Here is a 21,173-nt window from a genome sequence, read left to right on the forward strand (position 1 = left end):
CTGATGGACTTAGGTGAGCCATTTCTAAATCCTTTTTGACCTGCTGGATCCAGGGTATGCTTTTGAGTAGCTGTATGTACATCACTGTTTTGTGAGTGAAATTTTATGTGTATATCTATGAACTCCCTGAAACGAGACTCAAATCAATCTTTTTTACCTGATGCACTCTGTACTGATCTTCTATTCTTTTGGAGTGGAGTAGCATTCTATGTTTCTCTTTTACAACATATTCCACATCATCTTTTCTGTGTAGAGCAAGCATTAACTAGCATACAAGACAAAGAGACAAGAGGAAAGACTCCTGGATTTGTGCCACAGGAATTGAATGAAAATAATAAACGGCTGGGTTGGAATGAAAGAATCAAGAGTGTAACTGATTATACTCTAGTAGCTAGGGAATGGGGAGAGAAGAGAGAAAGTAAAATATGTGAAGATATTTCCAAGTGTGAGTGCAGATGGAGACCATAGGTTACTGGTGGGGCAATGGAAAATGAATCAGTGTGTGGAAAATAGAAAACAGAAGAAAGTGATGAGAATACAGGATTGGAAAGTGAAGGAGACTGAAAGTGCTGAGAAGTATAGAGAATTAATCACACAAAATTTCCAGAAGAAGTTTTCTGCGATGTAGAAAAAGAATGGAGTTTATTCACAGACACTAGTCGAAGCATCACAGAAACTATGTGGTAGAACATCTGCAAAGGAAAAAGCAAGACAAACTAGTTGGTGGGATGATAGCACAATCCAAGCAGTTAGAAGAAAAAATGGAGCATGGAGAAAGCGGTGGAAAACTAAAAATGACGAGGACCATAAAAGATATATAGAGGTAACAGCAAAGAAAATGGCATGGGAAGAGTTTACAAAACAAACTTGAAGATGTGAAGAACAATAAGAAAATGTTCTATAAAATGATGAAAAATTAAAGGAAGGCTTCTGAAGTACCAGTAACGATGGAAACAGAGCATGGTACTGTGACTGAAGATCCAGGGAAAATAAAAATCTCTTGAGAGAACATTTTAAGAAACTGTTAAATGCTGAGGAGCAGGTACACGAAGAAACAACAAACAATGGAGAAATTGGGAGAAGCTGGGAGAAGATGGTAAGCAGGATTAGGACAAATTGCATGGGAAGAAATGGAAATAGCTGTGAAAAAGGTGAATGGGGGGAAAGCCTCAGGACCTGATGATGTTATCAGTGGACATGATAAGAGCAGCAGATACAGTGGCTATATAGAGTACCGTCAAGTGTGTGGAGAAATAGCACAAAACCTGACAATTGGAAAAGACATTGTTCCCATCTTCAAGAAAGGCAATAAAAGACTTTGTAAAAACTACAGAGGAATAACCCTTATGAATCATACAGCCAACATTTTTGAAAGAATTTTACAAAATCGAATAAGTGAAACCAACAGAAAAGGAGCTCAGTGAAGAACAGCATGGGTTTAGGAAAGCAAGAAGTACAATTGACCTGATATTTTCTATCTGTCAACTGATGGAGAAAAGTTGGGTGTATAACAAAAGGGGATAATGGTTTTTACAGACACAGACAAAGGTATAACAGGGAAAGACTCTGGGAAGAAATGAATTAGATGGGTATAGAAGATGGGCACATTAATGTAATAAAGACAATGTACAGATGACACAATTGTAGAATTAGAACACCATTGGGGAACAATGAATACTCTGAAATAAGACAAGGACTTAAAACAAGGAAGTATTCTGTCTCCTGCACTTTTTAATGTTGTGATGGAGGGAATGAGTAGGGCAGTTAAAGATATAGTAAAAGAAAAAGCAAAACAGATGATTTTTGCAGATGATATGGTAATATGGGGTGATAAAGAGGTAGATGTACAGTTACAACTTTATGTGTGGAGGGAAATAAGTAAAAGGTATGGATTAAAAATAAATAAAGAAAAGAGTGGAGTAATTATATTTGGAAGAGATAAAGGGATCAATGGGAATATTACTTTGAATGGAGAACCCCTCAAAGTGGTAGACAGTTTCACTCATTTAGAGAGTGAAATATCTAGTGATGGAAGAATAACCAACGAAATTAATAGGAGGTTACAGAAGGGAAGTAATTTCTACCAAACAATAAAACACCTGATTTGGAATAAGAAGTTTCAGAAAAAGCAAAACTCCTTATGTATAAGAGTTATTACTTCCCTATTGTCAGGTGCAAAATGGCTAAACAGGGATGGCTAGAGGACAAATGTAAGGATGTAGAAGCTTATCTCACTAGGGGTAAGATAGATACTGCCTACAGGAAAATTAAAGAGACCTTTGGAGAGAAGAGAACCACGTGTATGAATATCAAGAGCTCAGATGGCAGCCCAGTTCTAAGCAAAGAAGGGAAGGCAGAAAGGTGGAAGGATTATATAGAAGGTTTATACAAGGGCGATGTACTTGAGGACAATATTATGGAAATAGAAGAGGATGTAGATGAAGACGAAATGGGAGATACGATACTGCGTGAAGAGTTTGACAGAGCAGTGAAAGACCTGAGTCGAAACAAGGCCCCCGGAGTAGACAACATTCCATTAGAACTACTGACGGCCTTGGGAGAGCCAGTCATGACAAAACTCTACCAGCTGGTGAGCAAGATGTATGAGACAGGCGAAATACCCTCAGACTTCAAGAAGAATATAATAATTCCAATCCCAAAGAAAGCAGGTGCTGACAGATGTGAAAATTACCGAACTATCAGTTTAATAAGCCACGGCTGCAAAATACTAACGCGAATTCTTTACAGACGAATGGAAAAACTGGTAGATGCAGACCTCGGGGAGGATCAGTTTGGATTCCGTCGAAATGTTGGAACACGTGAGGCAATACTGACCTTACGACTTATCTTAAAAGAAAGATTAAGAAAAGGCAAACCTACGTTTCTAGCATTTGTAGACTTAGAGAAAGCTTTTGACAATGTTGACTGGAATACTCTTTTTCAAATTCTAAAGGTGGCAGGGGTAAAATACAGGGAGCGAAAGGCTATTTATAATTTGTACAGAAACCAGATGGCAGTAATAAGAGTCGAGGGGCATGAAAGGGAAGCAGTGGTTGGGAAAGGAGTGAGACAGGGTTGTAGCCTCTCCCCGATGTTATTCAATCTGTATATTGAGCAAGCAGTAAAGGAAACAAAAGAAAAATTTGGAGTAGGTATTAAAATTCATGGAGACGAAGTAAAAACTTTGAGGTTCGCCGATGACATTGTAATTCTGTCAGAGACGGCAAAGGGCTTGGAAGAGCAGTTGAACGGAATGGACAGTGTCTTGAAAGGAGGATATAAGATGAACATTAACAAAAGCAAAACGAGGATAATGGAATGTAGTCAAATTAAATCGGGTGATGCTGAGGGAATTAGATTAGGAAATGAGACACTTAAAGTAGTAAAGGAGTTTTGCTATTTAGGAAGTAAAATAACTGATGATGGTCGAAGTAGAGAGGATATAAAATGTAGACTGGCAATGGCAAGGAAAGCGTTTCTGAAGAAGAGAAATTTGTTAACATCGAATATAGCTTTGTGTATCAGGAAGTCGTTTCTGAAAGTATTTGTTTGGAGTGTAGCCATGTATGGAAGTGAAACATGGACGATAACTAGTTTGGACAAGAAGAGAATAGAAGCTTTTGAAATGTGGTGCTACAGAAGAATGCTGAAGATTAGATGGGTAGATCACATAACTAATGAGGAGGTATTGAATAGGATTGGAGAGAAGAGAAGTTTGTGGCACAACTTGACTAGAAGAAGGGATCGGTTGGTAGGACATGTTTTGAGGCATCAAGGGATCACAAATTTAGCATTGGAGGGCAGCGTGGAGGGTAAAAATCGTATTGGGAGACCGAGAGATGAGTACACTAAGCAGATTCAGAAGGATGTAGGTTGCAGTAGGTACTGGGAGATGAAGCAGCTTGCACAGGATAGAGTAGCATGGAGAGCTGCATCAAACCAGTCTCAGGACTGAAGACAACAACAACAACAACATTGTCAGGTGTGGAGGAGAAACACAGACAATGACAGAAAGGGACTGGAACAGACTGCAAGCAGGGGAAATGAAATTTCTCAGAGCAGTTAAGGGAAAAAGAAGAAAGGACAGAATAAGGAATGTAGTAATTAGAAAGGACCTTAAACAAGAAAGTATGAGAAAAGAAATTGAAAAAACGAGATTAAGATGGTACGGGCATGTTGGTTGGTTGGTTTGTGGGATTAAAGGGACCAGACTACTATGGTCATCGGTTCCTTGTTCCATAAAAACTAAAACCACCCGAAGAGAATAAAAAACGAACAACAGGAAAGACAGCAGATGAAACAGGACATGAAATACTCCGACAGAGAGCACACAAAACAAATTAAAACACACAGTGTGACGGTGGTTGGCCGACCGTAGAAAAAAAGAGGAAAAGCCAACCACCAAGAACACTTTAAAAATTCAGTTTAAAATCAGAGGCTAAAAGCCAGAATCAACACTAAAAAAAAAAAAAAAAAAAAAAAAAAAAAAAAAAAAGCCACTCAGATTAAAGGATAAAAACCCCTGCCCGAATAAAACACAAAACCAAGTCCACCATGGCAGAGTCATCTGATAAAAGAGCAGAGAGCGTGTCAGGCACTGCAAAAGTCTGCCTGACCACGGTTAAAAGGGCGCACTCTGACAGAATATGGACCACCGTCAAGGACGCCCCACAACGACAAAGAGGGGGATCCTCACGACACAGTAAATAACTGTGCGTGAGTCGGGTGTGGCCAATGCGGAGTCGACAAAGGACGACTGAGTCCCTGCAGTTGGTTCGCATGGATGACCGCCACACAGTCGTCGTGTCCTTGACGGCACGGAGTTTGTTAGGGGTGGTCTGACCGCGCCATTCAGCATCCCAAAACGAGAGAACTTTGCGGTGTAAGACTGCCCGCAAATCAGACGCCAGGAGGCCAATCTCCAGAGATGGCGCACTGGTGGGCTCTTTCGCCAGGCAGTCAACAGTTTCATTGCCGGGTATACCAACATGGCCTGGGGTCCAAACAAAGACCACAGACCTGCCGCTACAGGCGAGAGTATGCAGGGAGTCCTGGATAGCCATCACCAGACGAGAACGAGGGAAACACTGGTCGAGAGCTCGTAAACTGCTCAGGGAATCGCTACAGATAACGAAGGACTCACCTGAGCAGGAGCGGATATACTCTAGGGCACGAAAGATGGCGACCAGCTCAGCAGTGTAAACACTGCAGCCAGCCGGCAATGAACGTTGTTCAGAATGGTCCCCTAGAGTTAGCGCATAACCGACTAGACCAGCAACCATCGAACCGGCGGTGTAGACAACGCCAGAGCCCTGATACGTGGCCAGGATGGAATAAAAGCGGCGTCGGAAGGCCTCCGGAGGGACTGAGTCCTTCAGACCATGTGCCAAGTCGAGCCGAAGGCAAGGGCGAGGCACACACCACGGGGGTGTACGCAGAGGGGACCGTTAATAGCTGTTAATAACAAACACACACTGAGAACAGAACCCTGTGGCACACCGTTCTTCTGGACTTGGGAGGAAATATATGAGGCCGTGACGTGCACGCGGAAAGTACGATACGACAGAAAATTGCGGATATAGATTGGCAGAGAGCCCCGAAGACCTCATCCATGAAGCGTAGAAAGGATGTGATGACGCCATGTCGTATCATACGCCTTCCGCATGTCGAAAAAGACAGCAACCAGATGCTGACGGCGGGCAAAGGCAGTACGGATGGCCGACTCCAGGCTCATGAGATTGTCGGCGGCGGAGCACCCTTTACGGAACCCACCCTGAGACGGAGCCAGAAGGCCTCGAGACTCCAGTACCCAATTCAAGCGCCGGCTCACAATCCGTTCAAGCAACTTGAAAAGAACGTTGGTGAGGCTAATGGGACGGTAGCTGTCCACCTCCAAAGGGTTCTTCCCTGGTTTCAGAATGGGGACAACAAGACTTTCCCGCCATTGTGACGGAAACTCACCCTCGACCCAAATGCGGTTGTAAAGACCGAGGAGGCGTCGCTGGCAGTCCACTGAAAGGTGTTTCAGCATCTGAGAGTGGATGCTATCTGGCCCAGGAGTGGTATCAGGACAAGTGGCGAGGGCACTTCGAAATTCCCACTCACTGAATGGAACATTGTACAATTCAGGATGGTGAGTGGGAAAAGAAAGACTCCGACGTTCTATCCGCTCCTTAATGGAGCGGAAGCCCAAGGGGTGGTTGGCAGAAGCGGAATTCATAGCAAAGTGCTCTGCCAAGCGGTTTGCAATGACGACGGAGTCAGTACAAATACTCCATTCAGTGAGAGCGCATGGACACTGACAGGGGTCCGACAGCCATAGAGGTGACGAATCTTGGCCCAGACCTGCGATGGAGTGACATGGAGGCCAATGGTGGACACATACCGCTCCCAGCACTCCTGCTTGCATTGGCGGATAATGCAGCGGGCTCGCGCACGCAGCCGTTTGCAGGTGATAAGGTGGTCGATTGAGGGATGTCGCTTGTGACGCTGGAGCGCCCGCCGGCGAGCTTTAATCGCTTCAGAGATCTCAGGCGACCACCAAGGCACAGTCCGCCGCCGAAGGGTGACAGTTCTGCAGAGGAGGAGAGCTTGAACCTCGCAGATAAACTTGTCCCCCTCACAAATAAAAGGAAACTGAAGGAAGTAGTCCACAACACTGAAAAAATAAATGGGGGTGTTAAAAAATTAAAAACTAATGGCGACGAAGAGGTTGACGATAACGGAACGTGTTTGTCGGGCCGAGAAGTAGAAGCGAAGGAGGAAATGTTTCGCTCGATGAGGCTGGCTGTTGTACTGCAGGGTTTTCCAGATAATAAGATGACAGAGAAACAGGCTGAGGTGGTGGAGGCTGCCCTTGTGGAGAGCATCAACCCATCCGACCAGGAGGAACCTATTCAGTACGAGAATGGGGGCTTGGTGTTCACTTGTGTCAACAAAGAGACAAAATCGTGGCTGTACAAGAAGGTGAACAAACTTGTTCCGTGGCCAGGGGCCAGGCTGGCTGTCGGACAGGCAGAAACCACATTGACGGGTACCAGGTATGTACTGAGGGCAATGGCAGATTCGGCGGCAGTAACGATGCCGGTGGTGACCGATTGAACCACTGCATCAATGGCATCGTTAGAGAGAGGCTCAATAGCGGCAGTGGAGGAGAACAAGTCCCAGTCAGCCTGATTCAAAGCCCATCTGCTAGGGCGCCCAGAAGACTGACGCTGTGGCAGTGACAGAAAGATCAGAAAGTAGTCACTACCACACAGGTCGTCATGCACTCTCCATTGGACAGACAGTAAGAGGCTAGGGCTACAGATGGAAAGGTCAATGGCGGAGTATGTGCCATGCGCCACACTGAAGTGTGTGAAGGCACCATCATTTAAGATCGAGAGATCGAGCTGCGCCAATAAATGCTCAACGATGGCGCCTCGACCTGTTGCCACTGACCCACCCCACAGATGGTTATGGGCATTAAAGTAGCCCAGTAACAGGAAAGATGGAGGCAATTGAGCTATCAGAGCAGCCAGGACATGCTGCGCGACATCACCATCTGGTGGAAGGTAAAGACTGAAGACGGTAACAGCCTGTGGCGTTCACACCCGAACAGCGACAGCCTCTAAAGGTGTGTGGAGAGGTACAGACTCGCTGTGAAGAGAGTTCAGGACATATATGCAGACGCCACCAGACACCCTTTCATAAGCTGCCCGGTTCTTATAATAACCCCGATAGCCACGAGGGCGGGGGTTCGCATTGCTGGAAACCAAGTTTCCTGCAGAGCAATGCAGAGGAAAGGGTGAAGGCTGATAAGTTGGTGGAGCTCAGCTAGATGGTGGAAGAAACCGCTGCAGTTCCACTGGAGGATGGTGTTGTCCATGGCTGAGAAAGGCGTGACGGGACTGGGAAGGGAGATTACGCCACTGGGTCACCTGCTGCCTCCGATTTAGCACCTGTGATAGTGCTTTCCATGGCGTCTGATGGACCGGCGAGATCGAGGTCCTCAGTGGACGCCAGAATCTCCACTGCATCGTCAGACGCAGAGCTTGAAGGTTGCGGTGGGATGGCTGCCACTGCGAGTTCCTTGGGCTGAGAGCTCTTCTTGGGTTTCTCACGCCGTTCCTTGGGTCGCACCGGCTGGGAGGGCTTCACCGATTCAGTCTCCGGGACGGAGGAGGATTGTGAAGCCCTACAACCATCTGATTGCGGGCACTTACGCCATTGTCGGTCGTCAGGCTTCTCGCTGGCGGAAACCTGGGAAGGGAGGGCCCCAAGGGACCCCTTGCGAGCGTGAGAAGCCGAAGAAGTTGGACACTTCTCCGGCTTAGAAGTGGGGACGGGTGTCCCCGATGGGTGGGATGGTGTTGCTCCTGAGGTAGGTAGCGCAGGAGCAACCCGGTGGGTATAGCCCCCCACTGGCAAGGGGGCAGGAGGAGTTGTACTACTCGTCGATCCGGCCACAATTGGAGAAACAGACGGGGCTAGCACAAGTGTTGTAGCAGCAGCGTAGGAAGATGTCATTCTCACAGGATGGAGTCGGTCGTATTTCCTTTTGGCCTCAGTATAGGTTAGTCGATTCAGGGTCTTGTATTCCATGATTTTATGCTGTTTCTGGAAAATTCGGCAGTCTGGCGAGCAAGGTGAATGGTGCTCCCCGCAGTTGACACAGATGGGAGGCGTGGCACATGGAGTATTGGGATGTGATGGGCGTCCGCAATCTCGACATGTGAGGCTAGAAGTGCAGCGAGAAGACATATGGCCGAACTTCCAGCACTTAAAGCACCGCATCGGGGGAGGGATATAGGGCTTAACGTCACATCGGTAGACCATCACCTTGACTTTTTCCGGTAATGTATCCCCTTCGAAGGCCAAGATATAGGCACCGGTAGCAATCTGATTTTCCTTCGGACCCCGATGAACGCGCCGGACGAAATGTACACCTCGGCGCTCTAAATTGGCGCGCAGCTCTTCATCAGACTGCAAAAGAAGATCCCTATGGTAAATAACTTCCTGGACCATATTTAAACTCTAATGAGGTGTGATCGTAACGGCAACATCCCCCAACTTGTCACAAGCGAGTAACCGTCGTGACTGGGCAGAGGATGCCGTTTGTATCAGGACTGACCCAGAGCCCATTTTTGACAAGCCCTTCACCTCCCCAAACTTGTCCTCTAAATGCTCGACGAAGAACTGAGGCTTTGTGGAGAGAAAAGACTCCCCATCAACCCTCGTACAAACTAAGAAGCGGGGCGAATAACTGCTATTGCCATCCTGAGACTTACGTTCCTCCCACAGTGTGGCCAGGGAGGGGAACGTTTTCGGATTGTACTTCTGAGCGTTAAACTGAGCCCGAGAACGCTTAGAGAATGCTGGCGGCTGGCCACCAGCGAGAGATGATGTACCATGCTTCATTGCGGGTCATCCGCCCTGATGCCACCTACTCCGACCAAGGGCCCTCCCCATGGGCGCCACCCAGCCACGGCAAGAGCCACCTGGCAGGATGGCCGTTGCCGGGAGTCCCGATACCCCAGGAGGATAGGCATCTACTCCTTGGCATACGTGGGGAGTTAACGGCGCAGGCATCAGTAGAGCGATCCCTGTGTTGTCAAGGGGCTACAACCAACAGGGTACATGGCGGCCCCACCACAACAGACTGGCTACCCTGCTGGATGTTAGGTAACATGTGGTCCATGGTCGCCGTCGGTGCAGAAAGAGGCACTGCACAGTGCAAGGTGTTATCTGCACGCAGAAAAAGAGTCATGCCCAAGAGATGGAGAGCGGACAGGACTGCAGTTCAATAGTGTATAAGCTGGCGAAAGTTCTGATCGCAAGATGGACACAATGCACCAAGTAAGGCGCCCTTCCCCAATCGGCTCGCTCTGCAGAAAATTTTGAGAGATGGAGGTCAAACCCAACAGGGGACCATCATACAAGGTCGAAAAGTTTGAGACTCCTTTTAGTCGCCTCTTACGACAGGCAGGAATACCGCGGGCCTATTCTAACCCCCGAACCCGCAGGGGGAGAGAAGGAGGCGAGAAGTAGGAGAAGGAGGCTAGGAGGAGAAGGAGGCTAGGAGGAGAAGGAGGCTAGGAGGAGAAAGAGGCTAGGAGGAGAAAGAGGCAAGGAGGAGGAGGAGGCAAGGAGGAGGAGGAGGCAAGGAGGAGGAGGAGGCAAGGAGGAGGAGGAGGCAAGGAGGAGGAGGCAAGGAGAAGAGTAAAGAAGACAGTGAGATGGAGAAGAACAAAGAAAGGAACCAACCAAAGGAAGGAAGAAACCAGAAGAAGTGAAAAACCAAAATGAACGCAAATATAGGTCGTGAAACCGTCCGTCTCCGCACGCAGGCGCTAACTACCCCCTTGAGGGGGAGGGACTCCTTTTAGTTGCCTCTTACGACAGGCAGGAATACCTCGGGCCTATTCTAACATCCGGACCCGCAGGGGGGACGGGCATGTTAAGAAACTCCCCAAAACTATGGAAGAAATAAAGATGAATTGAAAAAGACGTAGAGGGCGCCCCAGAACACGGTGGAAAACTGGGAGTGAGAATATCTGTGGAAAGGATAGGTGTGACATGGCATCAAGAGGAGGAAGAAAAGTGGTGGGAGGACTGAGCCAAATGGAGAGTACTTGCCAGCACCCAAACCCAGCAGTAGCTGGAGTGGGATCCGAATCCAAATAATCCCCCCCCCCCCCCCCCCCCCCCCCCCTTGTGCTAACCTCTTCATCTCAAGAGTAGCACTTGCAACCTACATCCTCAATTATTTGCTTGACGTATTCCAATCTCTGTCTTCCTCTACAGTTTTTGCCCTCTACAGCTCCCTCTAGTACCATGGAAGTCATTCCCTCATGTTTTAGCACATGTCCTATCATCCTGTCCCTTCTCCTTATCAGTGTTTTCCACATATTCCTTTCCTCTCCGATTCTACGTAGAACCTCCTCATTCCTTACCTTATCAGTCCACCTAATTTTCAAATTCGTCTATATCACCACATTTCAAATGCTTCGATTCTCTTCGGTTGCAGTTTTCCCACAGTCCATGTTTCACTACCATACAATACTGTACTCCAGACGTATATCATCAGAAATTTCTTCCTCAAATTAAGGCCGGTATTTGATATTAGTAGACTTCTCTTGGCCAGAAATGCCTTTTTTGCCATAGCGAGTCTGCTTTTGATGTCCTCCTTGCTCCGTCCGTCATTGGTTATTTTACTGCCTAGGTAGCAGAATTCCTTAACTTCATTGACTTCATGACCCTCAATCCTGATGTTAAGTTTCTCGCTGTTCTCATTTCTACTACTTCTCATTACCTTCATCTTTCTCCGATTTACTCTCAAACCATACTGTGTACTCATTAGACTGTTCATTCCGTTTAGCAGATCATTTAATTCTTCCTCACTTTCACTCAGGATAGCAATGTCATCAGCGAATCGTATCATTGATATCCTTTCACCTTATATTTTAATTCCACTCCTGAATCTTTCTTTTATTTCCATCATTGCTTCCTCGATGTACAGATTGAAGAGTAGGGGCGAAAGGCTACAGCCTTGTCTTACACCCTTCCTAATATGAGCACTTCGTTCTTGATCGTCCACTCTTATTATTCCCTCTTGGTTGTTGTACATATTGTATAGGACCCGTCTCTCCCTATAGCTTACCCCTACTTTTTTCAGAATCTTGAAGAGCTTGCACCATTTTATATTGACGAACGCTTTTTCCAGGTCGACGAATCCTATGAACGTGTCTTGATTTTTCTTTAGCCTTGCTTCCATTATTAGCCGTAACGTCAAAATTGCCTCTCTCGTGCCTTTACTTTTCCTAAAGCCAAACTGATCGTCACCTAGCGCATTCTCAATTTTCTTTTCCATTCTTCTGTATATTATTCTTGTAAGCAGCTTCGATGCATGAGCTGTTAAGCTGATTGTGCGATAATTCTCACACTTGTCAGCTCTTGCCGTCTTCGGAATTGTGTGGATGATGCTTTTCCGGAAGTCAGATGGTATGTCGCCAGACTCATATATTCTACACACCAACGTGAATAGTCGTTTTGTTGCCACTTCCCCTAATGATTTTAGAAATTCTGATGGAATGTTATCTATCCCTTCTGCCTTATTTGACCGTAAGTTCTCCAAAGCTCTTTCAAATTCCGATTCTAATACTGGATCCCCTATGTCTTCTAAATCGACTCCTGTTTCTTCTTCTATCACATCAGACAAATCTTCACCCTCATAGAGGCTTTCAATGTATTCTTTCCACCTATCTGCTCTCTCCTCTGCATGTAACAGTGGAATTCCCGTTGCACTCTTAATGTTACCACTGTTGCTTTTAATGTCACAAAAGGTTGTTTTGACTTTCCTGTATGCTGAGCCTGTCCTTCCGACAATCATATCTTTTTCGATGTCTTCACATTTTTCCTGCAGCCATTTCGTCTTAGCTTCCCTGCACTTCCTATTTATTTCATTCCTCAGCGACTTGTATTTCTGTATTCCTGATTTTCCCGGAACATGTCTGCACTTCCTCCTTTCATCAATGAACTGAAGTATTTCTTCTGTTACCCATGGTTTCTTCGCAGCTACCTTCTTTGTACCTATGTTTTCCTTCCCAACTTCTGTGATGGCCCTTTTTAGAGATGTCCATTCCTCTTCAACTGTGTTGCCTACTGCGCTATTCCTTATTGGTGTATCTATAGCGTTAGTGAACTTTCTAACATATCTCGTCATTCCTCAGAACTTCCATACCCCACTTCTTTGCGTATTGATTCTTCCTGACTAATGTCTTGAACTTCAGCCTTCTTTTCATCACTACTATATTGTGATCTGAGTCTATATCTGCTCCTTGGTACGCCTTACAATCCAATATCTGATTTTGGAATCTCTGTCTGACCATGATGTAATCTAATTGAAATCTCCCCGTATCTTCCGGCCTTTTCCAAGTATACAACCTCCTCTTGTGATTCTTGAACAGGGTATTCGCTATTACTAGCTGAAACTTGTTACAGAACTCAATTAGTCTTTCTCCTCTTTCATTCCTTGTCCCAAGCCCATATTCTCCTCTAACCTTTTCTTGTACTCCTTCCCCTACAACTGCATTCCAGTCGCCCATGACTATTAGATTTTCGTCCACCTTTACATACTGCATTACCCTTTCAATATCCTCATACACTTTCTCTATCTGTTCATCTTCAGCTTGCGACGTCGGCATGTATACCTGAACTATCATTGTCATTGTGCTGTCAATTCTGATTAGAACAACCCGGTCACTGAACTGTTCACAGTAACACTCCCTCTGCCCTAACTTCCTATTCATGACGAATCCTACACCTGTTATACCATTTTCTGCTGCTGTTGATATTACCCGATACTCATCTGACCAGAAATCCTTGTCTTCCTTCCACTTCACTTCACTGACCCCTACTATATCTAGATTGAGCCTTTGCATTTCCCTTTTCAGATTTTCTAGTTTCCCTACTACGTTCAAGCTTCTGACATTCCACGCCCCGACTCGTAGAACATTGTCCTTTTGTTGATTATTCAATCTTTTTCTCATGGTAACCTCCCCCTTGGCAGTCCCCTCCCGGAGATCCGAATGGGGGACTATTCCGGAATCTTTTGCCAATGGAGAGATCATCATGACACTTCTTCAACTACAGGCCACATGTCCTGTGGATACACGTTACGTGTCTTTAATGCAGTGGTTTCCATTGCCTTCTGCATCCTCATGTCGTTGATCATTGCTGATTCTTCCGCCTTTAGGGGCAATTTCCCACCCCTAGGACAAGAGAGTGCCCTGAACCTCTATCCCTCTTTGACAAGGCCGTTGGCAGGAGGAGGCTGACTTCTTAAGATGGAAGTCTTCGGCCGCCAATGCTGATTATTTATCAAAATTTAGGCAGATAATAAGGATATTTTAGTGGCTGTTTTTCATGTGTATGGACATACTTTTTTTGCTGTGGGTGATGTACATTTTACTGTAAGCTTTTGCGTTCAGATTTTCTGTGCCCTTCTCTCTCCCCCAACAGGTTCAAGGATTTTGCCCAAATACTTGAAGTATGATACACTCTTTTCCAAATTTTGTTATCAGCCTTTCAGTACGATGTTTTGAGCAGATATACTTGGGCTTTGGAAGAATATCTTTCAACAAATTCCTTGGGAGTTTCTACGTGTTCATTTGCTATTGTCTTGTAACCTGTCATATACTAGTATTGCTAGATGATCTGCAAAAGCTAGGCAAGAAATCTGGATGTCATTTTTAGGTCTCCAATTCATATGATCTTTAAATAGTTTTGGTTTTAATTTCTTTTTCCCAGTCTCAGATGACTTTATCCAAAATGAGCATAAAGAGGGTAGAAAACACACCATAACATTGCCAAACACCAGTCCTGACTAGAAATGATTCTGATCCCTCACCCATGAATTTTACTTCGTTATTTGTGTTGATGAATGTTTGCTTGCTGAGATTAAACCACTGTCCCCTCCCCCATATACTCCAATAGCCACTCTAACAGCAACAGTGAAGAAACAATTCTATGTTAATTCAGATTAGGACAATTTATTCTTACATCTTTACATAAAACAATAATGGAAATTCCTGGACACAGCAGTATGTAAAGCCAAAGAAGCTTGTGATTATATATGCTATACATCTTTGTATGCAGTCAACATACCCCAATAGTTGATATGGGTACTGCACACTTAAGAAATACCCTGGGAGTGTCGAAAGTGTGTCTTGTAATCTTCTCACATTTTCCCAGTATCCTACCGATTGAGCTGCTTTTCTATGTGATAATTTCATTTAATGACCCCCATTAATTGTAACATCCAGGTATCTGTATGAGTAGATTTATTCTAATTTTGAGTTGCTTACATTTTAGTCGTAGTTTTTTTATTTTATGAAATGCAAATTTTACATTTATGAATTATTATAGTGAGCTGTCTATGACAATTTGAAATCTGACCCAGATATGACTAACCATGTGTCCAGATTTTTTTTGAACAGTATTTCACTATAGGTAACTGCACCATCAGCAAAAAGAGTGAACACTATCTGCAATGTTATTAATATACAATATGAACAGCAAAGGTCCCAACACACTTTCCTAGGGAACGCCTTAAACTACTCCCACATCTGTCGATAACTCTCCATCCATTCTGTGTCCACCCTACCAAGAAATGCCCAATCCAGTCACAAATTTTATTTGACACTGCACTATTATTCCAATAAAGATTAACAAGAGTGAAACAAGGGTGTAGCCTTTCACCTTCTATATCCAGCATACACTAAAACAACACTGTTAGACAGTGGAAATGGGAAATTAAACATGGTATAAGATTAATAGGACACACACATATAAAAACCCTGCTCTTTGCTGCTGGCAAATAAGTATTCAGAAGACAGAAAATGACATTAAATTTTCAACACATCCTTTAAATCAAATATGCATGAGCTATTGTCTAACAATTTCCATAAAAATAATAAAGTAATGGTCTTCGAAGGAAAATTTCCAGTATGCTTTAAAACAGTACACGATCATCAATCAATGGAACAGGTGTCACATTTTCAGAAGTTAAGCTTCCATCTTGGCTAAGAGTATGAAGACGACATCACTAATAAATTAAATAAGAGTCAGATGATATGTGGTACAATGCACAGAATACCCAGTGACGAGGAACGTCACAAAGTTAAAATTTTACAAATAATGAGTACCCCTACTCTAACATATGGAAGCAAATTACTGAAGACTAAAGAAGAATTCAGTTGCTTGAAATGAAATTTTCAAAGGAAAGTTGAAAGATATACGATCAAAGATTAAATAAAAAAACAGTGTCAAGAGAGAACAACTTAATACTGTATAAATGAAAAACAAAGTAGAGTTGTATACAAAGGAAACACATATCAGCAGAACCATGGAAGACAGGTTGGTTAATCAACTCATTCAGCATAAAGTAAAAGGAGGTGACCAAGAAACAGATGGCTTCTGTCAAGATGGAACAGGCTGTAAGTTAGAAATGTATAGACTCCAATGTAACTGTACTTTCATTAACAAGTGTTGGTGTGGTACTGAGTCAAATGCTTACACAATCCCACAATAATGGTGATAAGGCTTTATTAGCATCTCAACAAAGGTAAATTACATTTTTCTTATCATTATACTAAAACATCTGAGAGTCAAATACTGATAACAATGAAAAATACAATTGTTAATGAATCAGCTGCTTATGATGTCAGAAGATAGATTCCCCTGGTATGTAATTATTTTTGAATTCTGTCAATTCTCATGTTTAAACAATGAAACTATGATCATAAAAAAGGTGTAATTAAACACATTTATGGCCATAATGAAAGATATGGTTTGAATAGGGTATTTTGTTAATAATTTTTGATGTTCATTACATTGATATATTAATACAAAATAAAAACCTTTATTGTGGAACAATACATAGTGCATTACAGAAAGGTCACTGACCTGTATTCCAATGTGGCATGAGTAGATGCGGGATGATTTAAGACATACTTCAGCCTCCGTGTTAATATACAAGGCTGTTCCAAAACAGGAAATGACACAGTTTTCAAGCTCAACTTTCCCTTTGCCAAATACCACAATTCCTCTGGACGTACTGCTATTCTCTCGCCCAAGAATGTGACAATTACGAATCATCAGTCTTCCGGAGCGCACTAATATAGCAACGTCTGTTTTGCGGCCATCTATTTTGAGGTTTTCCAGTGTTAAATCATTTTCTGTACAGTCTATCAATACATTACCAGCATCATGAGCAGCGACTACTGTCGCTTCTGGAGTGCTAAAACCTAAATAATTAAATTACTAATTTAGTATGTTTTCGTGATCACTACAGCATATTTTGGTGATATATTTCTGTGAGTAAGTGACCAAATACCTGTAATTTTACCACCATTCTCCAAGCATCTCACTCCACGTATCCCATACACTCCAGGGCAGACCACGACTGTATCTCCAGCAGACGCACTGTCTAATGCCTCTTGTAACAGAGGAAATGGCCTAAAACACATGCAGTTAGGGTGAAATGTCACAATGACAGATTAATAATGGAAATTTGATTATAAGAATCAAACACAAAATTATACAAATTTTAAGACCTACAATAGCACAATTCATTTATTTTTTAATTGTCACTACTACTCTAATTTACCATTGTACATTGTTTTATCACATATCAATTATTATATTGTTACTATCATTATGGTGGATCAAATTTTATCTTTAACATTTTCATTTCCACCAATTTCCTTCTCACCCTTTGCTTCCCTGGTTATTTCAAGCCAAACAGTATTAATTACATTATTACTACTACTTTGTGAGTCATTCACACTGTAGTGGTACATGTTATAAAGCACAGTAACTTCCTTTTACTAAACGAATGACAGGCATGCATTTAAAAATATTACTTTGACTAATAGTACCTCAAAGAGCATCTGCTGTGCCCTGGTTTGTTGGAATGTAATGTGCGGATATGAGAAAGAAAACACAGTGCAGAAAGTGATGATGGATGTGAAATTTGGACTGTCCAGTGAGAAGCCACTAGCACATTGCAGTCATGCTTTGGGGTTGCTGTAGACTCCAAAGAAGAAAGGGACCTGACGACAATGGCGAAGTACTAAAGAAAAATGAATGTTGTTATATAGACTCCATGCCATCTCGAATTAAGTACTAACTTACAGTTTTGTTGACTCATCATGTATGAACATGCTGTCTGATTAGCTTTGTTAAGTATCAGTTGTGGTGAGTTGATACTTTACTTGAATATGGAAGAATTATGGAAACAGTGTTTTGTGATATTGTAGTGAGTTATTTAAATGCAGAATCTCTCTTATAGCCCTCGTCCCACAGCATACAAAAATGAAGTGCATGATTAAATATGTGGCGTTGCATAGCTGGACCACATCAAGACAAATCAAAGTTGGTGACTGGGAAAATTCAGAAAAGCAAGTAAATGTTATTTCATGGGAACAAGTAAAGACTTGGCATATCACAATATATCAATCACTTGAAGTCAACCCACAACAAGAAAAACCACCTCATGTGGTGACTGTGACTGGACGTGAACGAGAGGAAATAAAATAAAAGAGCTATAACATGAAATTAAAACTAAAATTATATGGAAAATGGGGAGATATATATCATTGTTGAAGGTTACAGAAGCAAACCTGCCATCAAGAACTGTATCGTAAGCATATATGCTGTAACGGTACAAACCACATCAAGATTTTTCAAACTAAAGGGATTGTGACTTTAATTAAACCCAAACAATTTACATCGTCACAATCTTTCACAAAAGAAATACCAGTTGGCCAAAGCAACCAGGTCAACAACGAACATTATTAACGTGGTCACATGTTGGAGTATGTTCTCGGCACATAAATCACAAGAAGATACGCAGACTACAGAGAAGATTTTCAGTGAGCAGTTTTGACGGCGATTAGGGCTGTGAGAGCTTCAGATGGCAACATTCCATCACTTGGCAGTGGCAGTGCAGCTGACTTCAGCAGCTGGTGCAGCAAATTATCCTAGTTGTACAGTGTACTTCCTCCAGAATCTGTGTTTGGTTATTTAATCTGCTGTAACTCACTGTGAATGACGTTGATTAACATTGGGTGATGTAGATATGTTGATAAACGACATTTTTTGTGTGATAACACTAAGTTGTACGCTAATGTAAATAACATGCCTATCACAACCAGAAGTATAAACAGTATGGTTTTAGCGGAAAGTCTAGATAGACTTAAATCATGAGATAAACTAGAGGAGGCGCCTAAAAAAATGGAGGAAATAGATGAACAGAAAAAGTAAAGCAGATAAATTACATGAATTATCTAAACATATTTAAAAAAATTAGATGATTTAGCCACAAAAATAGAATTAGAGGAAACATTAGCTAATTTACCTATGGAGTTCAAACCTAAAACAGTTGATCCATTCTGATATGGTTAGACAAAAAGTGAAAATACAGTTTAAAGTTGTAAATGATAAGATGATAAAATTAGGGCAATCACGTTCAAGCAATTATGAAACTATGTATAAGTCTCAAAGACTCAAGACAGGGTAGGAATATTAGAACTAAACAAAAAATTTATAGAAATTTCTAATTATCCAAATACTTTAACTAATTTGGAGACATGCCTACAAGAAACAGTGGAGAAAAAGGTAAACACAAAAGTAGATGCCAACAGCACTGTCTCCAATTCTGTGGCTCATACTATTAATAATAGGAGTGAGTCACAGAAATTACGGAAGGAATTGTAAGACACTAAACAGGTAAGACACTAAACAGGAACTTACAAGCAAAAGAGCTACATCTAGCATAGGCTTATCACCACATTTATTTGAAAAAATTACAAATAGAAAGTGGAAAAGGAGTGGAGTATAAGTACATCCAACATATTTCTTAGGAGATTTTCCAAATCTATGCCTCGGAAAAGGGATGATAATAAAAAAATAGATTTAGCACTAGAACATTTACAAGATGAAGCAGCGGAATGGGGAACAGCTCATTCAGAGGAATTTAAATCATGGGAAGATTTTTCAGGGAAAATTTAAGAGAAAATATTGGTACACAAGCTCGCAAGAAAAATACCACAATATTTCATGGGGTGTAAGTAAAACATATATTCAGTGGCATCTGCTAGGTCCAAGTATTTAGATAACACACAAGATCAAAAACTTTATAACACTGATAAAATAAATATGTTTACATCCTCAGGATATTCAGTCATCTTTGCAGATTAGGAGGGGTGACGACTGTCTAGTTCCAAATTAATTGCTTTATTTTTTCGCACTTGAGTTTTCTATGAGGCAATTTCTTCCTCTTTAACTATTGTATTGTCTTTCAAACTTTCTCCTACTATCTTAGAGAGATTTTGCCAACATGATTGTTAGCTATTAAAAGGGTACAGTTACACTAATATTTGGAAAACATAAGTATTCTCTCTGTAATTCATTGCAGAAAGGTAGATTTATTTCCACAATCTTGATAAAAATTGCCCAAATATGTTTTAAATTTTTTTTGTATTAGGACTTCATATTTTCCCCCTTCTATATAAACAATGAGTTGGATTTCATGTACGTTTTATAGAGGAGATCAACTACTGGATGAGTAATAGATTTTTGTAAGTACACTAGTACATGTGTGTGTGTGTGTGTGTGTGTGTGTGTGTATATATGAACACTCATATGGTTGTTAGGATCCAGAAACGTAATTCACAAAGACATTAAATGAGGGTCTATTGTCTTTCTTTTTCTCCTTGATCCTCATGCACTTTTACTTCCTTTCCTTTCTTCTCCATTAGGAGTACCAATTTTATCCTCCCTCCTTCCATATGCGTACGTTACTATTGCTGTAACCCTTCTCTTACCTGGACCATATAGTGGTGGTGACACCCTGTTTCATCAGGTACAACTGAGAGATCGTGACAAAAATGACAGTGACACAGACTTAAGTTTTATATTTTTTTCCCATGAAAACATTCGGTTTCCTCCAGCAAATTGAATGATTGGAGCTTATATTAGTGGCATCATCTGTGTGTGTGTGTGTGTGTGTGTGTGTGTGTGTGTGCGTGCTCACGCGCGCTTGCTTTGGGGGGGGGGGGGGGGGGGGGGAGGGGTACAAGTTCAGAAATTACAAAGTGATGCACTAATATAAGCTAAGTTATTCAGAGGCAGTTCTGTAACACATAAATAGTAAAAATTTAAGAAATAGGAGTGATAAGAGAAAAGGAGGAAGTAAGAAATTAATATCTTATATAGATTTTGAGTACGATCACTATGCTGAGTAGAAATCTTCAGTATTATAAATGGTAAAAACTGTATGGTCAGAGACTAGGCATACGATTGTAAGCATGAAGGTGGGATGTATCCAGATCTGTAGAGAGATAGGATTATGAGAGGTTAGGTTTACCTAGGAAAAAGGGAATGTATACCTGAGATCTCGTGAATCCAAAGGAAGCAAGACCTGAACCAATTTTGTAGGACTGAGAGGGGACCTATACCTAATGTCATGTGGAACCAAGGAAGTAAACACATGAAATCTTGCTATACATCATAACAACTTCCTTTTACTAGACCAATGAAAGATGCTCTTGTGAATAACATGCATAAAAAGTATCTACTGTGCCCAGGTTTCTTGAAATATGAGAAAGAAAAATGTGGTCACAACATAC

At 42.4% G+C, this 21,173-nt stretch overlaps 1 protein-coding gene across 5 annotated transcripts in view; it reads right to left on the minus strand.

Moving 5' to 3' along the window:
• Positions 1-21,173, minus strand: part of LOC126365842 (protein nessun dorma-like) — a 201,666-nt gene that overhangs the window by 13,553 nt on the left and 166,940 nt on the right. For all 5 annotated transcript variants that reach the window (XM_050008477.1, XM_050008480.1, XM_050008481.1 and 2 more), the window contains 2 exons: positions 16,877-16,998; positions 16,447-16,787 (listed from right to left, as the gene is read on the minus strand). In XM_050008477.1, the coding sequence (XP_049864434.1) occupies positions 16,447-16,787; positions 16,877-16,998 (463 nt within the window). The remainder of the gene's footprint in view (positions 1-16,446; positions 16,788-16,876; positions 16,999-21,173) is intronic.

The sequence above is a fragment of the Schistocerca gregaria genome, chromosome 4 (genome assembly GCF_023897955.1).
Source record: "Schistocerca gregaria isolate iqSchGreg1 chromosome 4, iqSchGreg1.2, whole genome shotgun sequence".
NCBI lineage: Eukaryota > Metazoa > Arthropoda > Insecta > Orthoptera > Acrididae > Schistocerca > Schistocerca gregaria.